This window comes from Pocillopora damicornis, chromosome 4, assembly GCF_964200805.1.
Source record: "Pocillopora damicornis chromosome 4, jaPocDami1.2, whole genome shotgun sequence".
Classification (NCBI taxonomy): domain Eukaryota; kingdom Metazoa; phylum Cnidaria; class Anthozoa; order Scleractinia; family Pocilloporidae; genus Pocillopora; species Pocillopora damicornis.
The window spans coordinates 15,831,880-15,854,661 of record NC_142673.1 but is presented as its reverse complement, the minus strand read 5'-3'; the positions used below and the strand labels follow the sequence as shown (position 1 = coordinate 15,854,661).

Here is a 22,782-nt window from a genome sequence, read left to right as displayed (position 1 = left end):
TACATATTTTTAAACCCATCACATTGTTAATTTATGAAGTTGTTTCCAAATTGCACCTGTCTGCGACAGTACTGTTGCAAAAATAAATTACGGTATCCTTGAATATAAGACAAGAAAGACGTCTTTTGAATCTTCGCTTAAGTAGAGGATAAATGGTAATGAGCAAGAATGAAGACAAATTTCTCGTCCAGTCGCTCTCTGTACCCGAGCATCTAGGTAGACATACTTTGTTCCCTGGCTTCTCTCCATATCTGTGGAAAGCTGGTTAATGAACGCAACTTTCCCTTCATTTGAAGAGAATATCCTAGTTTTACTAAAAGACGTGAAGCAATAAAACGCCCATGATATTAATTGAAATGTGATTTAATTCAATCAGTACTATTTTTTTCATAAGCCATTAACAATTCAACATCCTAACAAACCTCTTTGGTTCTAAGACTAAAGCTCTTCACTGCACACGGTTTCTATGCAGGATTAGTGGCACATTCTCTGGACCTGTACCAATATTCTTCTGGTGCAAAGTATAGGTCCACTTATAAATCCCAATAGTTATTAAACTTACAGTGACTAAAAAGAGCAAGATATTGACATCAACAAAACACACACCAAGACAACAAACAAACAAACAAACAAACAAACAAACAAAACAGACAAAAACAAAAAACAAAATCGCAAGAAAGTAATCATAAGTTTGCTTATATTAATTGGTAGCAAGAGTTTTTTTTAAGGTACTTTAGAACAAGGGATGTCCTTTCAATTGAGGGGAAGTATTAACTATTGATCTCTGAGAGAATCAGCTGATTATAAAAACCCAAACGCAGATTACACCTTGCAGGACGTGTGGGTTGACAAAATAACTTAAACTAAGGAAACTTGCGCCTTTACCTCTAATACCTCCGATGATTCGATTGAATTGAGTTCTAATGATATGAGGTTGAGAAGGATGATTGCTAAAAGATTAAAACCAAAAACGAAAACAAAAAAATTGAAAATGTCGACACATACATCTCAGTGTGCGGGTTTTTCTTAAGTTGTTCATCCCACTGTTCTGATCCGCACAAAGATTGAAGGTCCATCCGGTAAGCTTTACAAAGCACCGTCATTTAACGATTTTCAACTTCATTACATTGAGCTTCCTGTGCTAAATGCACGGCGGGTAACTGGTCACACCTATAATGACCAATTTAATGGTGATATACAGACGAGCTATTACATCCGCTCGCCGTATTTCTAGTGCTACTTCCTCTCTGAATCTTTGTCAAAACAGTCCTTAGTCTGAGGGAATCTATCAGGTCTGTAATCTGTATCTTTATCCAATCTTGTCTTGATTTCCTTTTGAATCTCTCTTCGATATGCTCCATGGAGGGCACGATTTCCCTTAGCAGCTCTTGAAAGATCTGGAAGAGGGAGTTTATAATATTAACATCAGACTTCAATCTAAGCCTTTATTCTGGCCGAACCATCAAGAAGCAATTAAACTATATCTTGTTTCAGAGCGCTGTTCGAAAAGAAACAACAAATTTACATTCGTACACGCCTTCTTACAAAGCTCTGTTGTACTCCTTAAACTGTACCACCTGGAAGAGATGTGTTAATCTAGAAATGGTTGAGTGAGGGGAAACAAACTATTGTGTTTTAAACGAAAACTTTAATAAAGGAAGAAGTATTAAAGAGGACTGTACATCACTTTCTTGTTATAGGATGCCACTGAATGAAAATTATAAAATAACATTTATTCACCGCAGGAATGGCGATTTCCACACTCGCCTAAGAAAGAAAAGCAATATCACTTGAGCGTAGTGAGGAAATAAGGCCTTTGCCATAGAATTAAAATGTGTTAGAGGTATCCCCTTTTGCTGTGCGTCTTCGCTTTGTGTTAACTCTGATTCTCCTCTAGAATTCCCATCGTGTATAGATCCTTACTATTATCATCAATATTCTATTACTGTTATTCTTCTTCTTCTTCGTATCGTTGTCATTATTATCACTGTTATTAGTTTATTATAATAATAATAATAATCATCATCATCATCATTGTTATCATTACCGTCCAGACTTGTGAGAGGCGTGGCTCCTGTGGCTGTAGCCGCACTCTTCAATGCATCACCTATACTGTCTTCACTTGGCGTAATGCCTCGTTGGTCTATCATCTGAAGACGTGATCAACAATAGTTAGAGTCGTTCTTAAATGACTTGGTAGACTGGAGAGACTGAAGTAAACATTGTTGATAACTGGTTGTATTTACCTTACGCCTCTTTGGTGGTAGTCCATTGACGTAAGCATCGCTAAAAGGCGCTTGTGGTGGCATTCGTCTTTGCCGCACAATGTCTGTTGTGATTACGGGGATCCATTCCTATGAAAGACAGAAAATTACGCTTCTGTGGCACTACAGCAATCTCGAATTCAATCGGCCAAAGGCCATAAGACATTTGGAGGAATTATGTAACAAAAGTTTGAAATACGCCTAATATTGAATGAGAAAGCCACGGTTTAAGAATATAATATACTTTGGCAATTAATTTAAAGAATGTGTCTTGAGAATATGCTTTATTTCACAATATGTTTACTTTTGGTTATCAGAGCAGATCCGAAGCCAACCATTGTGCTGCGTTAAATCTCGTTAACAAACAGATATCTGGGTGAGGCTGGCACGTACATGCAATGAATCTAAAAGCGACAAAATCGCTTTTAAAACAACTACCTCAGGCATAATAGATTTCCACTCTTGATCCGCTTGCTCTTCCTCCATAGCCTCTTCACCCTCCGGCAATTCTACATTGAGGCTTTCCGTATCATTCCCTGCTATGATTGATGCAGGGGGAGTCGTAAACGTCTCTGAATCATCAGAACCATGACTGTCCATGTCTTCGTCTATGGCCTGTCAGAATACATGTACAATGAATATAACTGAGATTACCTTTAACTTTGATAGGAGGCATGGAGAGGTGGAAGCACAAATTCATTTGCAGTCTGAAATCATTTGGAGTTCTTTGTTGTGTGAATATTAAAAAAAATATAATAAAACCTTATTTTGCCCAATCATTGTCACAACCTTTCAACGCACAACAACACTCACAATCAAAGTGACAATGTAATAACGATAACAACCAAACAGGGAATAGTACGGTGAAGAAAGTGTGGTTCGGTTTCCGCCAAGCATACAACATAGCTTCATAAGAACTCTACGTATTGCATTGTTTGGTCCACATATTTCACACTAAATTTAAAGGCAGTTAGGTACAATTGGCGAGGCGGGCTATTTGCCATGGCATCGGAAAGGGGAAGAAAAAACATCGAACGCGATTGTGAATTACTAAGAAGATTTGTTTTGTGATTAAACTTCATAAATGTCGTTGTAAAAATCAAGGAACCCTACAGGAGCAATTTTCAATTGAGTATCGAAAGTAATCCGGGATTGCTTTGGTTTTACTTCACTTTGTACTGCGATTGGTCCACAATACTTGCGCTGTCCTCTCAACCAATCAGATGCAAAACTAAAAACAATCGCGTTTGGTCACCCGCGTTTTCCCGCGCTTCAAGCAGTTTGAGTTCTCATTGGCTAATGACAATGCAAAACTTGGTTCTGATTGGTCGCTTGGATACCTCTGGTTTTGGTTTGTTCAACATTCAATTGAAAACTAAAGAGCTTGCATTACTCGTAACACAACTGCTTCCACTTTAGGGGTGAAGATTTTCAAAACAATTTCCTCACCTCTCCCACTTTCTTGTCGCCCGCCTTTTCGTCCTCAGAGGAGTTCCCCACGGGAGGTTTAGAGGGGGCTTCAGGTTGTGCCGGAGGGGGTGGTGGAGGGGTTCTGCGTTTGATCATGAAGCGCTGGAGTCGCCCCTCACAATACGCCCTACTGTAGTACATCTGACGGATGTTCCTCAGTAACAACTGCTCAAACACTTCTCGAGAACGTTCATCCATGTCTTGTGTTAAACTCGATGTGGGCTGCAAGCATTAAAAAATGGAGTAGAGTTTACGAATCATTTTTACAGAATGGGCATTTGGATGCTCTACTAGCAAGCTACAGAGAACTACTACAGAGGCGAGATACAGCAGGTCCTACATGTCAGGCATTCCGCACTCAGCTAGGTTTCACACTGATGAATTAAGGTGGTAAGTTTCTAAAGAAACAGTGATGCCGCATCGGTGGGCGATATTACGAGATCACTTGGTTTTCTCAACTGAGTTGATAATGTAAATTACCTCTGACGAAGGGCTAACGCTCGAAACGTCACCTTTACAAAATCTTCACGGTGGCTAATTTATACTATCAACTCAGTTGATAAAAACAAATTATTTTGGTTTAACACTGTTATCCGTTCCCTCTTCTTTCGTCCTCTCACTGCACGCGATCAAAAGCACGAGGAAGCAGTCATCAATATTTCCGAAATAAAACCTACGGTATTCCACATCCAAAAATCAAAATCATGGCAGAGTTGGCTTCCAAACAGATTCAGTGAGCCATCTTGCGTAAAATAAAACACCATGAAAGCTCGTTATTTGCTTCAATCAAACGTCTCGAAACGGGACTAGCCCACAATTTTTGGAGGTTCAGGTTGGTTCTTTAAGTTCCGAGTGGGTGGCAACTTACAATTCACGTGTGCTGCTACTCGTCGAGTGATTCGAAGGCACTGAAGGGGAAAAAAAGCAGGCTTTGATACTCACAATTCTATTTCTGATCACTTGTTCCACTCCTTCCAGGCCATCTCTGTAGCAAAACACCAGCATTGTGAAGAATTCTGCAGCTATATCCTTCATGTGGCCTTGAAAGTATTCAGCAAACCTGGGGTTCTCCTCTGTTGATGCAACAAGATATCATTATAGTTACAGTAACGTGCCCATCTCTCAAGAGATCTTCATCAACAGCACATCCTCCGATCAAAATCGATTCGCGTTAACAATTCCTTTTTTTTTTCTTTTCCTTAGGGTATACTGTTTTCGTTTAAGTGACCTTCCTTGCACCAAATAAAGTAGTTACATGTAATTAAGGGGCCTCTCTCCAAAACAATAGACTAGGATAAAATCTACAGCGCTCAATATTACATCTGAGAGAGAATTACATCTTAATCAACTCTTGTCCTTCTGTGCTTTATGCGCGTAAACCTGTTAAACGCACGCCCGGTACCATATTTAAAAAACCGTAATAGTGGAATCCACCTCAAAAGACATCGAAAAAAGGACAAAAAATTATGTACGAAAACGGGTTTGGACTCACGAAAGATAGATTTCTGCGCTACGATGCTCACTCAGCTACTGAGAACTCTAACTCTATGTCCTCTTTATTGAGGACACTACTTTTAGCTCCAACGTCTTTGAAAAACTTACCAAAAAAAACAGAAACACCCAGTAATCGTATCCTTATAGAAATCCAATTGAATTTTTAACCCTACGGTTTCTTCACTAACCTGAATGTAAAACCAAGTCCACGGCATTTCTGATATAGTGCTCTAGGAAGCTCTGGGCAGATTCCACAATATCAATATCATTATTTGTTGGGGCAACTTTCTATTTGCGACAAAAAAAAAGATAAAAGTTCAGACAAAGCCAACCACAAAGACAAAAAGAACAAAACAGGCCTAGTACAGAGGGGGAAATCTTAAATGCTTTTTCACCATGCCGTCTGCAATAGCAGAAAACCAACGCAGTGTTAAGACCTAAGCCCTTAGATGCGTCTCAAACCGACATGGATCAATAAGGTTAATTTGAGTAACTTACAGTTAATTTCAGTCTAAACCCTTGAGGTTGATATACAAGTATCTATGTTCTCAAAACTTAACACGAAAGTAAATTAGTGAATTCAGAGAATCTGAAAAAGCAACACAACTGGGTAGCATTCCGAAAGTGAGACACCCAACAGAAACACTGTTGATTGAACAAACAAACAGACGCAACAAAAATAACACGAAAGGCAGCCTTTGAATGCAGGTGTAGCGTACTGAAGATCACAGAACTTCACTTACAAGGGAGTCCCCAACACCATCAACGATCTCTTTAGTCAACTCCTTCACAGCTTTCTGAAAAGGATTCAGAACAAAATAAGCCATTACGAACAAAGGGACTACACCACGTCAGCGAAAAACAGGGCATACTTTTATAGGAGGCGTGGAATTCTCATCAACCCCCCCCCCCCCCCCCACCTCTCAACGGATGAGAGAGATGTGACATGGGAGGGTTTGGCAAAGGAAGGGATGGGTGGGTTGCGTGGGAATCAACACTGGCTTAGAGGGAAGACATCCTTTACAATTGAACGTTTCGAAATTTAGGGATTACAGCGAACAAAATCATAATTCGTGTGACGGCTGTTCATGTTATACCATAGTCTAACGGTTTGGATGAATTATAAGAGCTAGGAAGCAAGACGTTTACTTCGAAATCATGGTAAAAGTATCACTGATTTAATTTGACAAAAATAATGCTGAAAATAAATATAGAATTCACAATTAAATGGGAAAAACAAAACAATCAGATACGCTCGCAAGCTATAGAAAGAGTAGCGTAAAGACAGTATCACTAGGAGCTATATTAAAAATTTTACCCGTAGGTTTTCGTTTGTTGCTTCTTGTCCATGCAAAAGATCCTCCTTCACGTACACCATCAAAGCTGGTCGGATTCGTTCAAATGGTCTCTCAGAACCTAAAGAGACAAGAAACAGGCACTTACGTAGGCAACAACATCAAAAATACAATTTACTCCTTTCAAAAGAAGGACGAATATCAGTGATTGTCCCAATGCACCTATGACAGCGCATCAAAACGCACCACGAGTTCCAAACAATTGTGCTTGAAATAAACAATAGAACCCCGCTAACTCGGTCTCCCCCGGTAACTCGAACAAGATCCCTTGACCCCAGCTTTCCGGTCATTAACTATCAGCTAACTCGAGTTCTCGCAACTCAACCAATTTTTGTTTGACTTGTGAGTTCGAGCAAGCAGAGTTCAACTGTAATGACATTCAACTTCAACAAACAGTGACTCTACATGGCGACAAAACCAATAAACCCTTCAACTTTAGAAGAAATTAGAATCTTATTTCCCCTTTTGGTATAACCCATGTAAACATAGGAAATGATAACTAACTTGAGAAGCTCTTGATTGCGAAACAAATTCTCTTTGTGATTTCTATTGGAAATGTATAGGAAACAGTAAGGAGAATATACAAACTAATGTTACCTTGCCTTTGAGAGCTAAAATATCTTCTGAATCTATTGTATTGCCCTACAACTTATCTTAATTCTATACAAAATCGCGATGCAAAACGCATTGAGAAGTTACAGCACTTACCCATGACCACGCCCATGACATCCTCAACTGTCATCACGGCACTTAGACGCTGATATAGAGCAGGAACCAGTCCTTGACAAAAGAAAAATAACAGAGAGAATTAAAATAACCTCAAGTGAGCTGTACTTGAAACAAAAAAGAAATTGAATCAAGGAAGTATACAATATGCAGTGTTCTCCTTTAAAGGCAGTAACCGGTGACATCTACCGCCTATAGTACCTCCTATTACCGTTTAAAATTGCTTGGAATTCTTGAAGATTCAGCGGATAAAAGGACTGCTTTACCGGGTTGAAAGTTTGTTTTATTTATTAAGCTTAAAATAAGGGAGAGCACTGTGTCATGGTTTTACATGTAAGGGAAGCAAGACGGTTTCCATGTTCCATGCCGAAAACAAACTCATAAAATAAAGAGATAGGAACAGCTCACCTTCTTCATCTTGAATGTCCAGTCCACTTTGTCTCATTGTTTCGATTAAGGAATTAATTGTTTGTGTCTGACCTGAAATGCATGAGTAAAAAAAATGTACTCATCAAAATAATAACAGATAACCATTGACTGAGAATTACTCGCTACAGTATGACATAAATTACGGATTAAATTTTTTGACCAATTACAGTGTAAACTAAAAGAAAACCAAAACAATCCCTGCTAATTCTTAACACTCTATTGACCACTGCTCTAAACTACATTGTTTGCAGGACAACAGTCCTTTGAATTGTTACACTTGAATCGCTGGCCCATATGTAAAATTGGTTTTTGAGGAGGGAAAACTGTGTGTGTAACATCTCTCTCTAAGTTTAAGCACAAGGCCAAAGAGATGGGATGGTCATAGTCAAATGTTTTCAACATTTCTAGAGCCAGTGTAAAATATAAGAGGTATTACAGCAAGTAATACTGCTAGTCATGTTTGAAGTCATCACCTTTTTCCATTCAAAAATATTGCAATGTGATAGCAATGTCACAGAAAAAAGCACTTTGGCAACTGAATGAGCTACTTAGGTAAATAACTCTTATATGGTCTCTTTAAAAAATGGTGTAAGTGACAATCTGTTAGACCTTTAAATTGCCATACGAGAGTCAAATAACCCCACCCCTCCCTTGCCTCTTTCAGGCAGAGTATCAGTGAAAGTCATTGGTGGGAAAGGGGGAGGAGGCAACATCTTTCCTCTCCCCCCTCCCCCCCCCCCCAGGTAATCACCCAATTGACATTTGACAATTGACTATGGGGGATCCCAAGAGTAATTATTGCCATATGATACCATAACAAACCTTCATTGTAGTTCATCATAGAATCTATGATATCCATCATTGATTGCCTTGAATCTGAACCACCCCTTCGGCCAGACTGATGAAGGTTTATTAATAGAAGATTAATATGGTTGAAAAATCATTATTTTTCTAAAGATAATGCTGTGGCAATAACGCATTTTTCATGCCTCATCTACACACAAGACTCTGCGCAAACAAGTCACATAGAGTTTATGTTAATTTTGTCATCTTTATGTGGGTATCACTGAAAAATGTAATTAAAGTGTGTCAGTGTACCACAATCTGGTGTCTTTTATGATCTATAACTGTACAGATTCCTGACAACAACAAATCTATTTGTTTGAACATGATTAAAAAGCAAAATGTTGTGATGCAGAAAAAACTGCAGAATCTATACCCACATTTGTAAATCAAAATTTTAAATTCAGTCCAGAAAGCTTTATGGCAAATTTTCATCTAACCCTTACCTTAAGGCAAAGCCCCTTCACTTAATTTTATCCACCTCTATATGGGCATTTACATGTAACTGTTCTTAATTTACAAAACAAGTTCACACAGCAATACTGGGGAGCTTAAGCAACCCATGATGGGGACAACAAGGCAGACATGGGGATCTTAAAGATCTAATTTGGAGAACAAAAGAACTACATGTGTAATAATGAAACCTTCCCAACCAGTCTCAGTAACACAACAATGTTGAGACAACAAATTTGGACTTTCTGGGCACAGGAACAAAAAAAGCACATCAATTATGTTTCCTCTTCTCTCTTCTGAAGAGGTTTGGTAGAATATGACACAATAGACACATCAGGCTATTCCCAAAATCCTTTGAGACAAATATACGTTCACTTTTCAGTTATGTTTCCCCAGAGGTTACCATCATGACTGCTTAAGCTCCCTACAGTAAGGGCATGAACACTGGCAGTTCATGATCAGTACCTGTCTAGGTGAACCTCGGCCTGAGCTGCCGGGAAAAAGTGATGGTAATCCTCTAAAGCCAGTCCTCTGATCATGTGCAATCATTCCTAGAATCCCTTGCAAATCAGCTGGAGATATTGTGCGGTCACGAGCTGAAGATGCAAGGAAATCAATGATTAAATACCAACAATGGGCACAACAGCTGGTTTTGCAATTATGTCATAAAGTTGATTGAGTATATGACCTTATGCAACATAATATAGTTAATAAGGAAGTAAAGTCTTTATTTCATGATGGTAGCCCTTCTGAAGGAGTAAAATTTTTCCTCAGACATTTCATACATACACCTGTACATGTAACATTACAAAAAGCTATCTATTTATAAGTTAACAATTGGAAAAAATTACTATAACTACTTTGTACAAGCACATGTAGTAGAAAAGCCTAATAAAAAACTTCTATAACTTATATTGAAAATTACCATTTACAAGTATAAAGGAAACTATCAAAAGTTACATAATGATTCATACTGTGTAAATTTCTTGATTTGCTGTTCAATGGTATTCATTTATTACTAACAAAAATTTTTTTGCAAGCTGTTCAGAAATTCTACACGTATTTGTCTAAGATCAAGTGGCAAGCCATTCCAGATATGATGAGTTAATGCTGCAGCAGTTCTACCCCCTTCAGTTTTCTCTTTTCTATGAAGGCCATTAGAGTACCTAGCATTTTCTTCCAAGTGAACTACCATTTTACACAGATGCAAATTTTTTTAAACAAATCAGCAAACCACTTAAATGTTTTACCAAAAGCGTTAAACGGATGCAAATTTTTTTAAACGGATAAGCAAACCACTTAAACATTTTAGCTAAAGCGTTAAACAGATGAGCAAACCACTTAAACGTTTTACCAAAGGCGTTAAACGGATGCAAATTTTATTAAACAGATAAGCAAACCACTCAAACGTTTTAGCTAAAGCGTTAAACAGATGCAAATTTTTTTAAATGGATGAGCAAACCATTTAAACGCTTTCATGAACCATTTAAACGGATTTAAACAGATAGTAAACGGTTTTGCAGTTTAAACAGAAAAGCATCAGTGTCCGTTTTCCCATGGAAGGTCACATTTATTCTCAAGCATTCTTTAGAGTTTTGAAAAAAAAAACAAAACAAAACAAAGAACTGAGTGGATCTAGGATCTGATTGGAAGTACAGTGTAGCTCTCTTTTGTAGCTTTATCACCCTGCCAAGATTGACTTTGGACGATAGTCCAAACAACTTTAAGGTAACCAATTTAAGGTTTGATGTGCTGTTATAATAAATGAAATTTCTGTTGCACTACGATTTATCAAAAATACAGCTGTTAATGTGGAATATCAAATCACTATTTCAAGTGTACATTACATGTACATGGTAGGTGCCAAATACAAATACATGTACATCATAACTGAACACAAGATTTTGCAATAACTAGAAAAATCAACTCATCATTGTAACTCAAATGTCAGTAATAGGAAGCATTAAATCAAATCACATGTACAGGTACATGTACCTCTCCTTCGCTCTGGGGGTGTTCTCACTGGTGGCTCACGTGCAGGCGGAGGTTCACTAGGAGGCTTCTTATCACCAGCTGCTCCCCGAGTTTTGGGTTGAGTCTGAGAAGCGCTGGTAGTTGCAGGAGTTGAAGCTGGAGTACTTGTTGCTGCTGTCTCAGGGGCAGTGCTGGCTATTGGCGTCTGAGCTGGAGTGCTTGTCACTGTTGTAGTGGTAGATTGGGTTGACTGTGGTTGACTGGTTTGCTGTGGCTGAGCACGCTGTCCCTGTGGTCCAAAATGAAATGACTGGCAAGGTAAAGATGGGTCAGGATGATTTGAGTTTGGTGTTCCTCCTCCTCCTCCTCCCATACCAGACATAAGATTCATGGACACAGCCCCTGGTAATCCCTGAGGTCTAGCTTGACCCTGTCCAGCTGTTGTACTCTGTGTTCCAGGTGTTGGCACTGGCGTGCTTGTTGCTGTTGCTGCTCCTTGGCCTGGTGCCTGGGATTGATTCTGAGCCACTGACATCCCTGAAGGGACCTGACCACCCTGGGCTGCAGCCATAGCAGCAGCCATGGAAGCTGGCACATTTGACACCAATGCAATGAAGTCATCTACAATAATGCGAGTCCGGACACTGGGCTGTGAAGTCTGAGTTGATGTACTAGTACTGCTATTAGTTGTGTTGGCAGTAGCAGTAGCACCATTATTTGTGTCAGTGCCAACTGATGACCTCTGCTCCCCAAAGGAGCTTGAAAAAGTCTCTCTTGCAGCACCATTATCTGCACTAGCACTCATCCTTGTACCACTTGTGGATGTTGTGGATGGTGTAGACAGACTGTTAACTGGTGCAGTGGTGCCTGGATGTGACACATTTGATATGATGGTGGTCAATGAGATTCCACCTTGAGGATTCACATGGATCCTCAAATTCTGATTGGTGCCCAATGGTATCTGCGGGGTACCTGGTGCAGCTTGGCTGGTCTGTGCTGTTGTGGAGCTTGCAGCAGGTTGCTATGGGGTTAAAATAAAGAATAAAACATGCTTGTTTGTGATCCAATCAACTGCTATACAGCTGAGATATACATTGCAAAGAAAAATGAACTTTGCTAAAACTAACATTAGTCTTTGGTTTAATGTTTATTATGGGGGCATTCAGTATAGATTGAAGGTAAGGACAAGAAACTGAACTCACTTACATGTATGCCACATAAAGAGTACAAAATACAGTTATGATAAGATCTCTATTAAATAATAACATATGGAATAACTTCCTCTGTTTCCAAGATAGAACCACCTACTGTACAAGAGATTGAAGCAATTTGCTTCCATAATGTTATCTTGTAATACAGGATTGATTTTTACAATACAGTATTTCCAAAACAGTAGCTGTAATAGAAAGATTTTCCATCATTCCAATAAAGTTGGAGTTGAAAGTGAAGGGGGGGGAGGGTGTTTGGGGAAAATAAAAAGCCAAATTGGATGAAATCTTTTAAGCATTAATTCTGCATCAATTGTATAAGATGAAAATGGGTTAGTGCTCCTTGCACAGCAGTTTTATCCCAAGTTGACTAGAAAGTCATTAGCCCTGAAAGTATACTAGACAAGTGTAGCTTACACTTTTAAGTTAACCACACAATCACCATGCAATGAAATTCAATGGACATTCCTAAATACCTGAGCAGGCTGAGCCATTGGATTTGGTATCATCTGAGGTGCACCAACAAAGCTTGACAACATTGGCACTTGTGGAATATGTGGAGATAGTGATGTGAGCACACTTGGCCTTCTTGGTTCAGGACCACGGAAATTGAAAGTAAGATCTGACAGAGCATGGTAAGCATGACTGAGGTTGTGGAATGCTTCAGCCACTCTATCCGGTAAGGTGTCTTCAGAAGTATCTAAGTTCTTTAAAACCAAAATAAATTCTCAGTTAGGAACATCTACACTGGATTTCTACTTGGTATCTTACAACTGAGTTGATAACATAAATTGACCACCATAAAGAGTTTTAGCCATTTGTCTCTAACAAAGAGTTAACTTCCTAAGCATCAGCTTTATAACCTCTTTACCCACCAAAATAAATTTATAATACCCCCCACTGATGCAGCACTGCAGTTTCCTTAGAATCTTATCCCCTCCATTCAGGATACCATCAGTTTTCTACCTTCCCAGGGGCAAAGTTATATATGCAGCACGACTGCCTGACCCCCAGAACCAATTTTCAGACCTGCTTAAGCTTTCACTGATTGAAATCCACAGTTTCTTAGCAAAAGTTGATTATTTATCTGCATAACTAACTTCCAAAGAACCTTAATGTTTAAAAAGAATACTATAAAACTTAAAAATTGAAATAACTGTACCTCTGGAGAGTTGGAGTCTAGAAGAGAAGCATATCTGTCTAATACTGTTTGCATTGAAGTCATGGAGTCCCTTGCATCCCTTAAGACTTCTGCCAAGGCTGCAGGACTGTTAAAAAAAAAAAGTTACTGTAGACACAATCAAAGCAAAATTCACAACCAAGATGATGATTGTGAAGCTACATGTATGCACAGTTGAGCAGTGTACTGAAATTGAAAAATGACTATTTCAGAGAGGTCTTTGTCAGGCACTGGGTTCAGTACCCTTGATAAGGAATCCCAATGACTAATCAAAACTCAGGAGCATAGCAAATGCTGCCCATACCTGGAAAGGTTTGAAGTTTGGCTGCCAGTTTCTGTTGAGGATCCTTCAGCTTGATTGGTATTTGCAGTATTTGGTGTTTCTGATGTATCCATGGGAAGAACTCCATCTCCCTAAAATATTTCATGCTATATTTCAATCCTCAAGTCATTTAACTAGATTGGAGAATCACAGTCTACAATATATTTCATAGTCTAAACATGATGAGTACTACTGCACCTCAGATCTGTTCAAAGAATTAGATGCAGCTCTCATGAAATGTCTTGCCCTATTAATCCTCTGTGATACATCATTTCCAGGCTGAAAGTAAAATATATTCATGCACTTTAGATACTCTTCCAATGTAACAACACTATGAATACACGTACACCCATGCAGTAATGGACATACATTGTAATGTTCAACACCACGTTACAGAGACCACACAGATTTTCATGTAACCAGTACCTTACATACAGTAATAACACCTTTAAGATGAACTTTAGGTGTCATTTATGAGGACATTAATACATCCACATACTGATACATATATATGTTACTACTTTTGTGCAAAGTTACTGTGCTAATATTAACTTTCTTGCGAAAACATTATCTTTTTAGGCTGTACATAATAAAATATGATGATAAATTAAAAAAAAAAAAAAAAAAAAAAAAAACTGGAATAGAGCCAGAACTGTAGGACAAGCAGAGATTTCAAACCTGAGAATCATGCAAAATAAAAAGAGCCTAACTATGTATTCATGCATGTACATGTATCTCATGCATATTCTAACAGTTAAGTAATATCTAACATCTTCTGCTCATTAAAAAAATTCCAAGGAACATCTGAATCATGGCTGGTAATACTCATATTACACATGTCCATGAATGTCTGATTCAGTCTCTGAAGGATAGAAGCTATAGGTTGCTGCAGATTAGCGGTAGTTCCTGAACAAAGACTCCATGTGACTTGATTTGTAAGTTTAAATACAGTGTACTGTATACACGTACTCTCTAAAAAGAATTTTTAATGAAATAAATTGATTGCATGTTGGCCTTTGTATTTTACCTGAGTTGTGGCCTGAAGGTTGATGTGAACATTCACTGAAGATCCATCATCCTGTAAGGAAAAATCAACTACTCACACACAACCATCAATTTCAATCTATATTAATGATCATCAATCATTAACCCTCCCAAGACATGATTATTAACTCCTCCCCTAAGTAGCTACATATTTTCTTGTAAATTAGCTATAAGAATTTGGTGTTAGATCAAGTGAACAACTTTAACCACAATAAGTTTAAGTGTTCTCATCACATGTTTGCTAGATAATGTAGGGATTTTGTAAGGAAAAGTTACATGTTAATCACCTCTAGGACTCAAAGGGTTAAAGCATGCAATTTTTATTTCAAATAGAGCCAAGGCTGATTCAAAACAATGATGGCAGCCTTAGTCATAAACAAGCATTCTCACAATAACTGTCCCACAGTTCATAAGCACTTACAGATGATGTGGTGCTGATATTTGCTTGGGCAGAATCCACTCCCAGCTGATTGACAAGGCTCTGAACAATTTGCTGAATAAAAAAATAACAAAAATCTGTTTCAAGTCTGGTTAAAATTGATTACTCAGGTAATAAACAATTTCTTAATATTAGTTTTGGCAGACTATTTATTGCAGTATACAACAAGCTGAAGCAATATTAATTACTACCTGTTTCAGGCCTGGACTGTAAGTAAGAAAAACACATTACTTAAATAGTTATCAAAGCACTGATGTTTCCTTCTATAAAGATTGGCCACTTAACCTTTATTCAAAGATGAGCTTCATGGTCAGCAGTAAACAAAGTGTTACAAAATTGCAAAAAGAGGTCTTTATCTTTTAACTGAAGCCAAACATTTTATGATTTTAAGTTGCCAAAAAGCATCCTAGAAAGGATTAAGTATGTTCTATCAGTGTATAGCTGTGATACACAACCTAATGGTTGATTAGTATCATCTACAGAAAACTTTGCTTGGTTACCTGAGTAGCTCCTACTACATCAACTGGCATGGAAAATGCTCCCATGACAATGTTAGGGCCGACTCCAAGAGGCAGGCTTCCTGATGAACTGGTAGATGCGCTGCTAGAGCTATTGGGGCCATCTGACAAACAAAATTATAATAGTATAAAATTCAAATAGTCTGATTGGAAGAATCAAAACTGTTTTGATGTTCATGTTGTAGTTCAAATTAAATTTCAGTAAAAGTGACTCCAAATTAGTTTGATTTGTCTTCCTTTGTTGGAATAGATTACAATGATTCTTACATGCATACATGTACAAAGGAAAAATACTAGTCAAGCTACAACTGCACTTGTAAATTTGAAATAGTAATATTAAACTGAATTAAATTTCAAGCTGCAACATACACATAAACATGCAATTTTCCAAACCTAGAGAACTTGCTCCAAGAGGTGGAGGTTTCCTTTCAACCAGGTGAATTACACAACCATCAACACCTGTTTGATGAACAATTACCATAAATATCATTACATTCAAGTAAACTGTTCCTAAAGGTACACATTACAGAACATAAGTTGCATGTAGCAGTTTGTTTATGCATTAAGCGTATTCCCTAGTTAATTCCACAAACATGGAAAGACAACAGCACAGGTGCAAATGAACAAGGTACCATAGCAAAAACTGAAACTTGTTCAGCTGATTAAAAAACAAACCTCAGTTCATTTTGAAAACCGATGAAATATTTGTTTATGTGCGTAATTTCACTTGCATGCTTTTTAAGCAAGTAAATTAAGTGTTTAAATTTTACTGTACATTGTGGTAATCTTGTGCTTCAGGAATGACTGAAATCAGATGACATATTACATTTACACATTAAGAGTTCAGATACATGTAATCACCTCATATGGTTCCTTGCGTGCACATCTGTATAACTGTACATGTAATAAAAAAAATATAATTACCATATTCTGAAAGCTTCTTATCATCCTGCAATACCTTGCCTTTGAAAATAAGTCTTTGCTTGTCAGAGGGTATATTCTGTGAAACGAATGATACGACACGGTACATTGCAAAACTGTACACTCAAGGGAAACTGCATGATTAAACATAGTATGTACAAATGTTAACCACCATGCACTTTTCAGGAAGAGAAATGAAAACGTCTGATATGGAGCTTCGCAACCGAATGAGGAGACCGGAAACTTATGCAACCTATATTTCAATGATATGCAAAAAATGACTTCCTTGTTTAAGTACTTCTACAGTAACGGAAAAGCAATAATTTTAGGAACGTTTTCCACGTCATAGAGAACTTTTTAACTGGGAAATTAAAAATTTGAAGATGGTTTTTAAGTAGCACTCCTTCACACCTATGTTTTCCGTCATCGTGACCAACAACGCTACGCCTTTGCACGAGCTAGGCAGCCATATTGGCTTTAGTGTCATTGCATTTTCAGTTTTCGCTTACCAACATTTTACCAGCAGCTCGCACACAAGTTACAATAATACTCACCACATCGGAAGCAATTTGATCCTTAAAGTCTTTCACAGAGGACTGTCGAGGAAAAAAAATGGATGAAATTGAAACGCAATTCGACTTCTTTAAATCATTGAACCTTCGAACTGAATTTAACACGACAACCTAGGCTATAAACAAAGAACTATAAAAGCAAAGTGTAAAAGGAACTCTTATATGATAACACAGAAATTCTACAGATAAGAGAAGAAGACAGAGCCACAGAACTGCGGGAAAGAGACGACAAAACGACCAGAATGCTGTGATTCTGTACCGACTACATTAAATCGTCTTACCTCCTCTGAAACAGTGAAAACTTTTGTTTGCGAATCCAGCGTCTTCACGGACACCTGCATCATTTTCAGAAATCCCAGCTACTCCAGAAGAGTAGCTAAGCTTTATAAAGAAAGAGGAGCCGAGAAAAGTTTCGTTAAACGGCTATGTTGCGAAGCTTTCACTTTCAAATAGAGTTCTTAGTCAGAGTTCTTCAAAATGGCCGATAAAGTTCTCGTTTTAAATTCCATCACGATGGGTGGGGTGGGTGAGGCGTAAGCAATAAATTGCGTGGTTACCTAAGCCCAAACAATCGGTAATATGGCGGCCAGTGCGCTTTCAGATTATTTTGCGAATAAATTTTTATTAAAAGCCGCCAAGATCTAGCATTTTATAGGGCAATGCTTTTTAGCAATGTCTTTTATCGGAGACGGAGATCACAAAAAATTATCCTTTCCCGGAGCTGTACCGCAGTTGTTGGACGAATCATTAGCCAAGGCTTATTGGACCGAACTTCCTGACAATCTTCTTCTAGACATTTTTTCTTTCCTTTCTCCTAAAGAAGCCTTAAATGCTGGTCAAGTATGCCGCAACTGGTATCGGCTGTCCAAGGACGAGATGCTTTGGAAATCACTGCTCCAAGAAACTTTATTTCCAGACCGCACCAAGAAGATCAAACTGAAACTTCCTAAGTTGGCGTCCTCTTGGTTAAAGGAATTTCAAAGAATCCACTACAAAACGCCTTTCGTGGAAAGTCAGATACTTGAAGAACACACTGATGAAGTCCTTCATGTAACCTTTTCTCATAATGGTCAGTTGTTAGCTTCAAGTTCCAAAGACTGTAGTGTAATTCTATGGCGCGTTTCCAGTTGTACATGTGTCAGTATGGCGCAAAAGATTAATTTTCAGGAGCGTAATTGGGAATATGTTCAGTTCTGCGAGTTCAATGCAAGCGATACATTACTTCTTGTATCAGGAGTCAACAAGTTACGGCGTTTAAGCTATACAGGTAAGGGTTGTTTTTATTGAAATTCCAAACAATGTATGCTTTCGTTTTTATATTTTTTTCCTATGATGGCTTGTTGCATAGGAAACCATTTTTTTCCTAACCCCCTCTTCCTTGCTATACGAGAAAGATCATGTGATGAATGCATGTAAACTCTACCCCTTTAGATTCAACCGTAAAGATTTAACATGTTGGTTTTTCGGTCAATGAAGGGACAGTTGTACTATTTTATACCTGTACTCAGATAAGAAGGAAAAAAAGATTTAATTTGTTCTGTACCATTAGATACTAAACCTACATGTACATGTATGAACTTCTCACTGGTTATTTTGATACCCTTTTGATGCCCCAAAAGTAAGCTCTCTAGGAGAATGGACAGCTTGATCTCGATCATTAAGTTAATTGTAGGCTAAGTGTCTGTAACCTACATCCTGCGTAATCAAGGACTTGACTTGAGTCAAGGACTTGGTTTTACATCTCCTTTAGTTCTGAGAATTTTATCTTGAATCAAAAAAATGTTCCCAAGTTGATATATTATGTATCATTTTATGTTGTTAGGAAAAATTCCCTTTTTTGTCCTTACTGGGAGTAAGATGGTTGGTAGGTTTAACCCTTTAACTCCTATACACAATTAAAATGCAACTTCTCCCTATGTTATAAATACATTACTGAACAGCAAACACTGGTAATGATCTGCCACCAAATTCTCTTACTGATTTGCAAGGAAATGTGTAGCAGTTAGAGAGGAGAATTAACAATGTGATCCTGAGGGTGAAAGGGTTTACCAGCATAATCATTTTGTATCAGAGATTGGAAAAATTTTCCATCAGCTACAGGTTGTGTACATGTTGTGTACATGTACACTGTTCACAGAATTCAAGAGTACATTTTGATGCCCTGGACTGTTTGAGATTCACTCCCATGATCTAATTATCTATTCTCTGTACTGTTTTTTCACACATTTGTTATTATTATGGCTTTGAGAATTTGATGCTTTATCAAACTCCAGCCAATAATCAATATTCTCCTTTCTTCTTGTCACCTATCTGCTTAAAAATGTATTGATATTGAAGGAAGAAATTCCTCTTTAGTACCCTCTGCTACTACATTTCTTAATTTCAATATAAACCCACATGAGGCTGCCTTATGGTATGTATTCTCTTGCAGTGTTACTGAGAGAGTAAAGTGCCTTGCAAAGAGTCTGCAATCTCAGTTTTTATAGGTAATAATTACCATAATTCTGTTTTATTCTTGTAGGTGAAATTTTCATTTGTGAAGTACAGAACTTTTCTGTGATTGCTTTAGTGCATGGTATAAACAATGAACCGTATGATGTGTTTGGAGCATGGCTTACAGAAAGGTGTTACATCTCAGGGACATTTGAATTTATGGAACCTGAAAATGATGGGTCGTCAATCTCCGAGCTTTGGGCAAATTATGTGGATGAATCAACAGAAAATCAAAGGAACCTAGCTCAAATTTTGAATCACAATTCAAGCTCTGTGAGGACTGTTCTAGTGGCTCACCCAAATGCTAATGCTCTACCACACACATATGCTTCTGCAGCAAAGAAGAAAGATGAGGATGTCTGCCTGATATTTACACATGGAACTGTTACCTATGTCCCTCATCAGATAGTTTTTAAGTGGCTGAAATTACCAAAGGGCAGTACAAAAAAATTGGAGCAGGGTAAAGGAATTTCTTCCGAGGGGTATGAGCCTTTTACCAGGAAAGAGCACTACATTGAAACAAATGCACATATAATCGGAATGAGCCTATCACCAGACCATCAGTATCTGTACGTGAATTGTCGCATGTGGGAGCAGCCAGCTGACAATGTTGTCGACGACGCAGCCCAATTTCCTCCAGAAATTTCCAATGATATTGCCTTGCAGGTGTACAGCTTGTCCACATATAAACTTGTTGATGTCCACAGTGGCCATAAAGCATACACTGCAAATAATGGCTGTTTCTTTATTTTTTTGAATGTTGCAGACCAGTTGGTTGCAAGGTAAGTTAAAGAATTTAAAATATAGATCAATTGAGAATTGCAAGATAAGAACAAACCTGAGTGTCCTTTGAGTATAAGATCATCTGACACAACATACGTATGCCACTAAGCAACAGAGAATTCATTTTTGTTGGAATAATTAAAGGTAAAATGTAGATGTTGGTGATAAAGTGGTTTCACTGGCAACACAGTGAAACGTACATGTGCCACAAGGATTTGATCATATCCAAAGCATTGACAAGGTTGCACAGTGTATACAGGGATGAGCCTTTGATGAGCTTAACCAATAATGTATTACCTTCACCATAATTTGCATGGCTTGCTAGCTACTCATGTGATAAACAAAGGATGTCGCACAGTAGGCTGTACTGACAACATACACCTGTAGACTCAAAAACTTAATACACAGCACCATACTTTTCAACAACATCCTTTCATTTCAAAACTTTAACAGCGTAATACCACAACCCTAACCATAATCCAGCATAAGAGAAAGATTCTTATGCATAAACATAGTCATAAAGTAATTAGTGTGGTGCAAGGAAAGAACACAAACTCCTATATGGAGGTCTTCAAATTTTACTTCAATTCTTGAATTTGAATGTGAAAGACAATAAACACTAGGAAGGGGAGGGAGGGGGTGGGAATGGATCAATTTTGGCTGGATCCCTGTCTGACCTCTCAGAATCCATACCTCATGAGAGTCTGTTCTGTGGCCAATCATAGACCCCATCTTGTCACCTGTTGTCTATGCATCTATCTTACAAAGCATTTTAAGTGGGTCATTATAAAATGAATTGACACATTCTGTTAAACTTTACTTTTCACTTACAACAAAAATGTTCTGGTATGTTTTGTCTACTATGAATATTTAAAAACATTACATTTTAAAATCCTTTCTCACCAAAATTTTCCTTCCCCAAAATCCTGAAAATGTTAGACCCCATCCTAGCAACTCTCTTGAAAATGTAACCCCATGGTAGTCAATCCAGTGGCAAAAATGCAACCCCATCCAGCGGCACATCCTCATTAGCCTATTACTGGGAAGTACACCCCCTCCCCCCTGATATAGAGATCACATAAGTTTTATTACTCTTTATTTTATAGTGGAGCAGAGGACCATTGTGCTCATGTGTGGGACAGACATTTTGGAGCCAAGCTGGCCACTCTGAAGGGACATACTAATGTGGTGAACTGTGTTGCATTTAACCCAGTTAATCAAGAAATGGTGGTCAGTGCAAGTGATGACCACACAATCCGAGTATGGAAGTCACGACATTTGTCTAAGTTGTATGAGGAAGCAGATCTGGAAGAGCAAAGTGGAGAGGTCAGCCCTTTCTATGAAGACATTTTCCGCGAGACAGTTCTGTGAGCAGGATAAATTCATACTGAAAAACATTCAAACCATTACCTAGACCAACAAGCTTTTATTTCTTTTGGCAACGTATAATCACAAGCTGAGGTTTTTTTTAGCCATTGATCTGCACCTAAAGCATAAGCATTAGACATTCTTAAGGCAATAGTAAATAAAAAAAAAGTGCCTGAAGAGTCTTTTAACATTTTCTAGGTCACATGGGATACAAGAGGGGAAAAATTGTTGAGAAAACACTGGAAAAAGAGAAATACTTTATAAGGATGCTTTAAAGAACACAATTTTTTCCAGGCAGAGAAATGCTCGCTAAGATTTATGATAGCCCATCAGCTCGCTTCGCAGAATGTGAAATGTTTTTGTCTTTCTTGTTTTCAAATTTATTACATTTTATTGAAGGAATAAAAGTGCTGATAATGAGAATGCAAGTTATTAATTAAATAAACCTGTAGGATTCAAGTGACATTTATATTTATACGCCTGTTTGCTTTGAAGAATGAAAATAAATAGTTGGTAAACAGTGGGTAAAACATTGCGAGTTTGATGCATCTAGAGGTGTCATTGCAAAAAAAAAAACAAACAGAAAAAACAAAAAAACCAGGATTTTAAGACTCTTCTTAAAAACAGGATGTTGTTTGAGGCATGTTTGAATCGCGAAAACAGTAACTGGTTTTAAGAGCAATTTTCAATTGGTGATCGAAAGAAACGTGTGTGCTTTATTTTTGTTTTTTGTTTTGTTTTTGGTAAGGGTTTGAGGGTTTCCATCGGTTGCCAGGTACGTGAATGTTCCTTAACCATTCATTTAATCTGATTAAGAAACTCTAGATCAAATGCCGCCCTTGGGTGAACGCCCGCGGATGGAAGCAAAATTACCACTAACGGCTGCCTCGAATAAACCCGCACCATTTCAAGAGAATGCAATAATC

General features: G+C 38.0%; 2 protein-coding genes across 2 annotated transcripts; one reads left to right on the top strand and one right to left on the bottom strand.

Moving 5' to 3' along the window:
• Window positions 1-347: 347 nt before the first annotated feature.
• On the bottom strand, window positions 348-17,740 carry LOC113686737 (large proline-rich protein BAG6). Its single transcript, XM_027204399.2, has 25 exons — window positions 17,494-17,740; window positions 17,195-17,236; window positions 16,644-16,719; window positions 16,113-16,178; window positions 15,702-15,823; window positions 15,184-15,255; window positions 14,746-14,796; window positions 13,917-13,997; window positions 13,701-13,810; window positions 13,379-13,484; window positions 12,693-12,923; window positions 11,030-12,029; window positions 9,500-9,630; window positions 8,561-8,636; window positions 7,718-7,789; window positions 7,292-7,363; window positions 6,547-6,644; window positions 5,972-6,025; window positions 5,417-5,516; window positions 4,677-4,807; window positions 3,714-3,956; window positions 2,703-2,879; window positions 2,247-2,354; window positions 2,048-2,150; window positions 348-1,397 (listed from the first exon to the last, which is right to left on the bottom strand). The coding sequence occupies exons 1-25, from the start codon at window positions 17,554-17,556 to the stop codon at window positions 1,237-1,239; spliced, it is 3,546 nt and encodes a 1,181-aa protein (XP_027060200.2). The 5' UTR covers window positions 17,557-17,740; the 3' UTR covers window positions 348-1,236.
• A 21-nt stretch (window positions 17,741-17,761) lies between these two features.
• LOC113686738 (F-box/WD repeat-containing protein 5) lies at window positions 17,762-22,386 on the top strand. Its single transcript, XM_027204401.2, has 3 exons — window positions 17,762-18,479; window positions 19,734-20,487; window positions 21,595-22,386. Exons 1-3 carry the CDS (start codon window positions 17,885-17,887, stop codon window positions 21,857-21,859), a joined length of 1,614 nt encoding a protein of 537 aa, XP_027060202.2. The 5' UTR covers window positions 17,762-17,884; the 3' UTR covers window positions 21,860-22,386.
• Window positions 22,387-22,782: the final 396 nt, after the last annotated feature.

Coding starts and splice junctions, on each gene's coding strand:
- LOC113686737 (XM_027204399.2), bottom strand. CDS start 17,556: ATGATGCAGGTGTCCGTGAAGACGCTGGATTCGCAAACAAAAGTTTTC. Junction 15,256..15,701: donor ATGTAGTAGGAGCTACTCAG/GTAACCAAGCAA, acceptor TTTTTTATTCAG/CAAATTGTTCAGAGCCTTGT. Junction 7,364..7,717: donor GGACATTCAAGATGAAGAAG/GTGAGCTGTTCC, acceptor TCTTTTGTCAAG/GACTGGTTCCTGCTCTATAT.
- LOC113686738 (XM_027204401.2), top strand. CDS start 17,885: ATGTCTTTTATCGGAGACGGAGATCACAAAAAATTATCCTTTCCCGGA. Junction 18,480..19,733: donor ACGGCGTTTAAGCTATACAG/GTAAGGGTTGTT, acceptor TTATTCTTGTAG/GTGAAATTTTCATTTGTGAA. Junction 20,488..21,594: donor GCAGACCAGTTGGTTGCAAG/GTAAGTTAAAGA, acceptor TTTATTTTATAG/TGGAGCAGAGGACCATTGTG.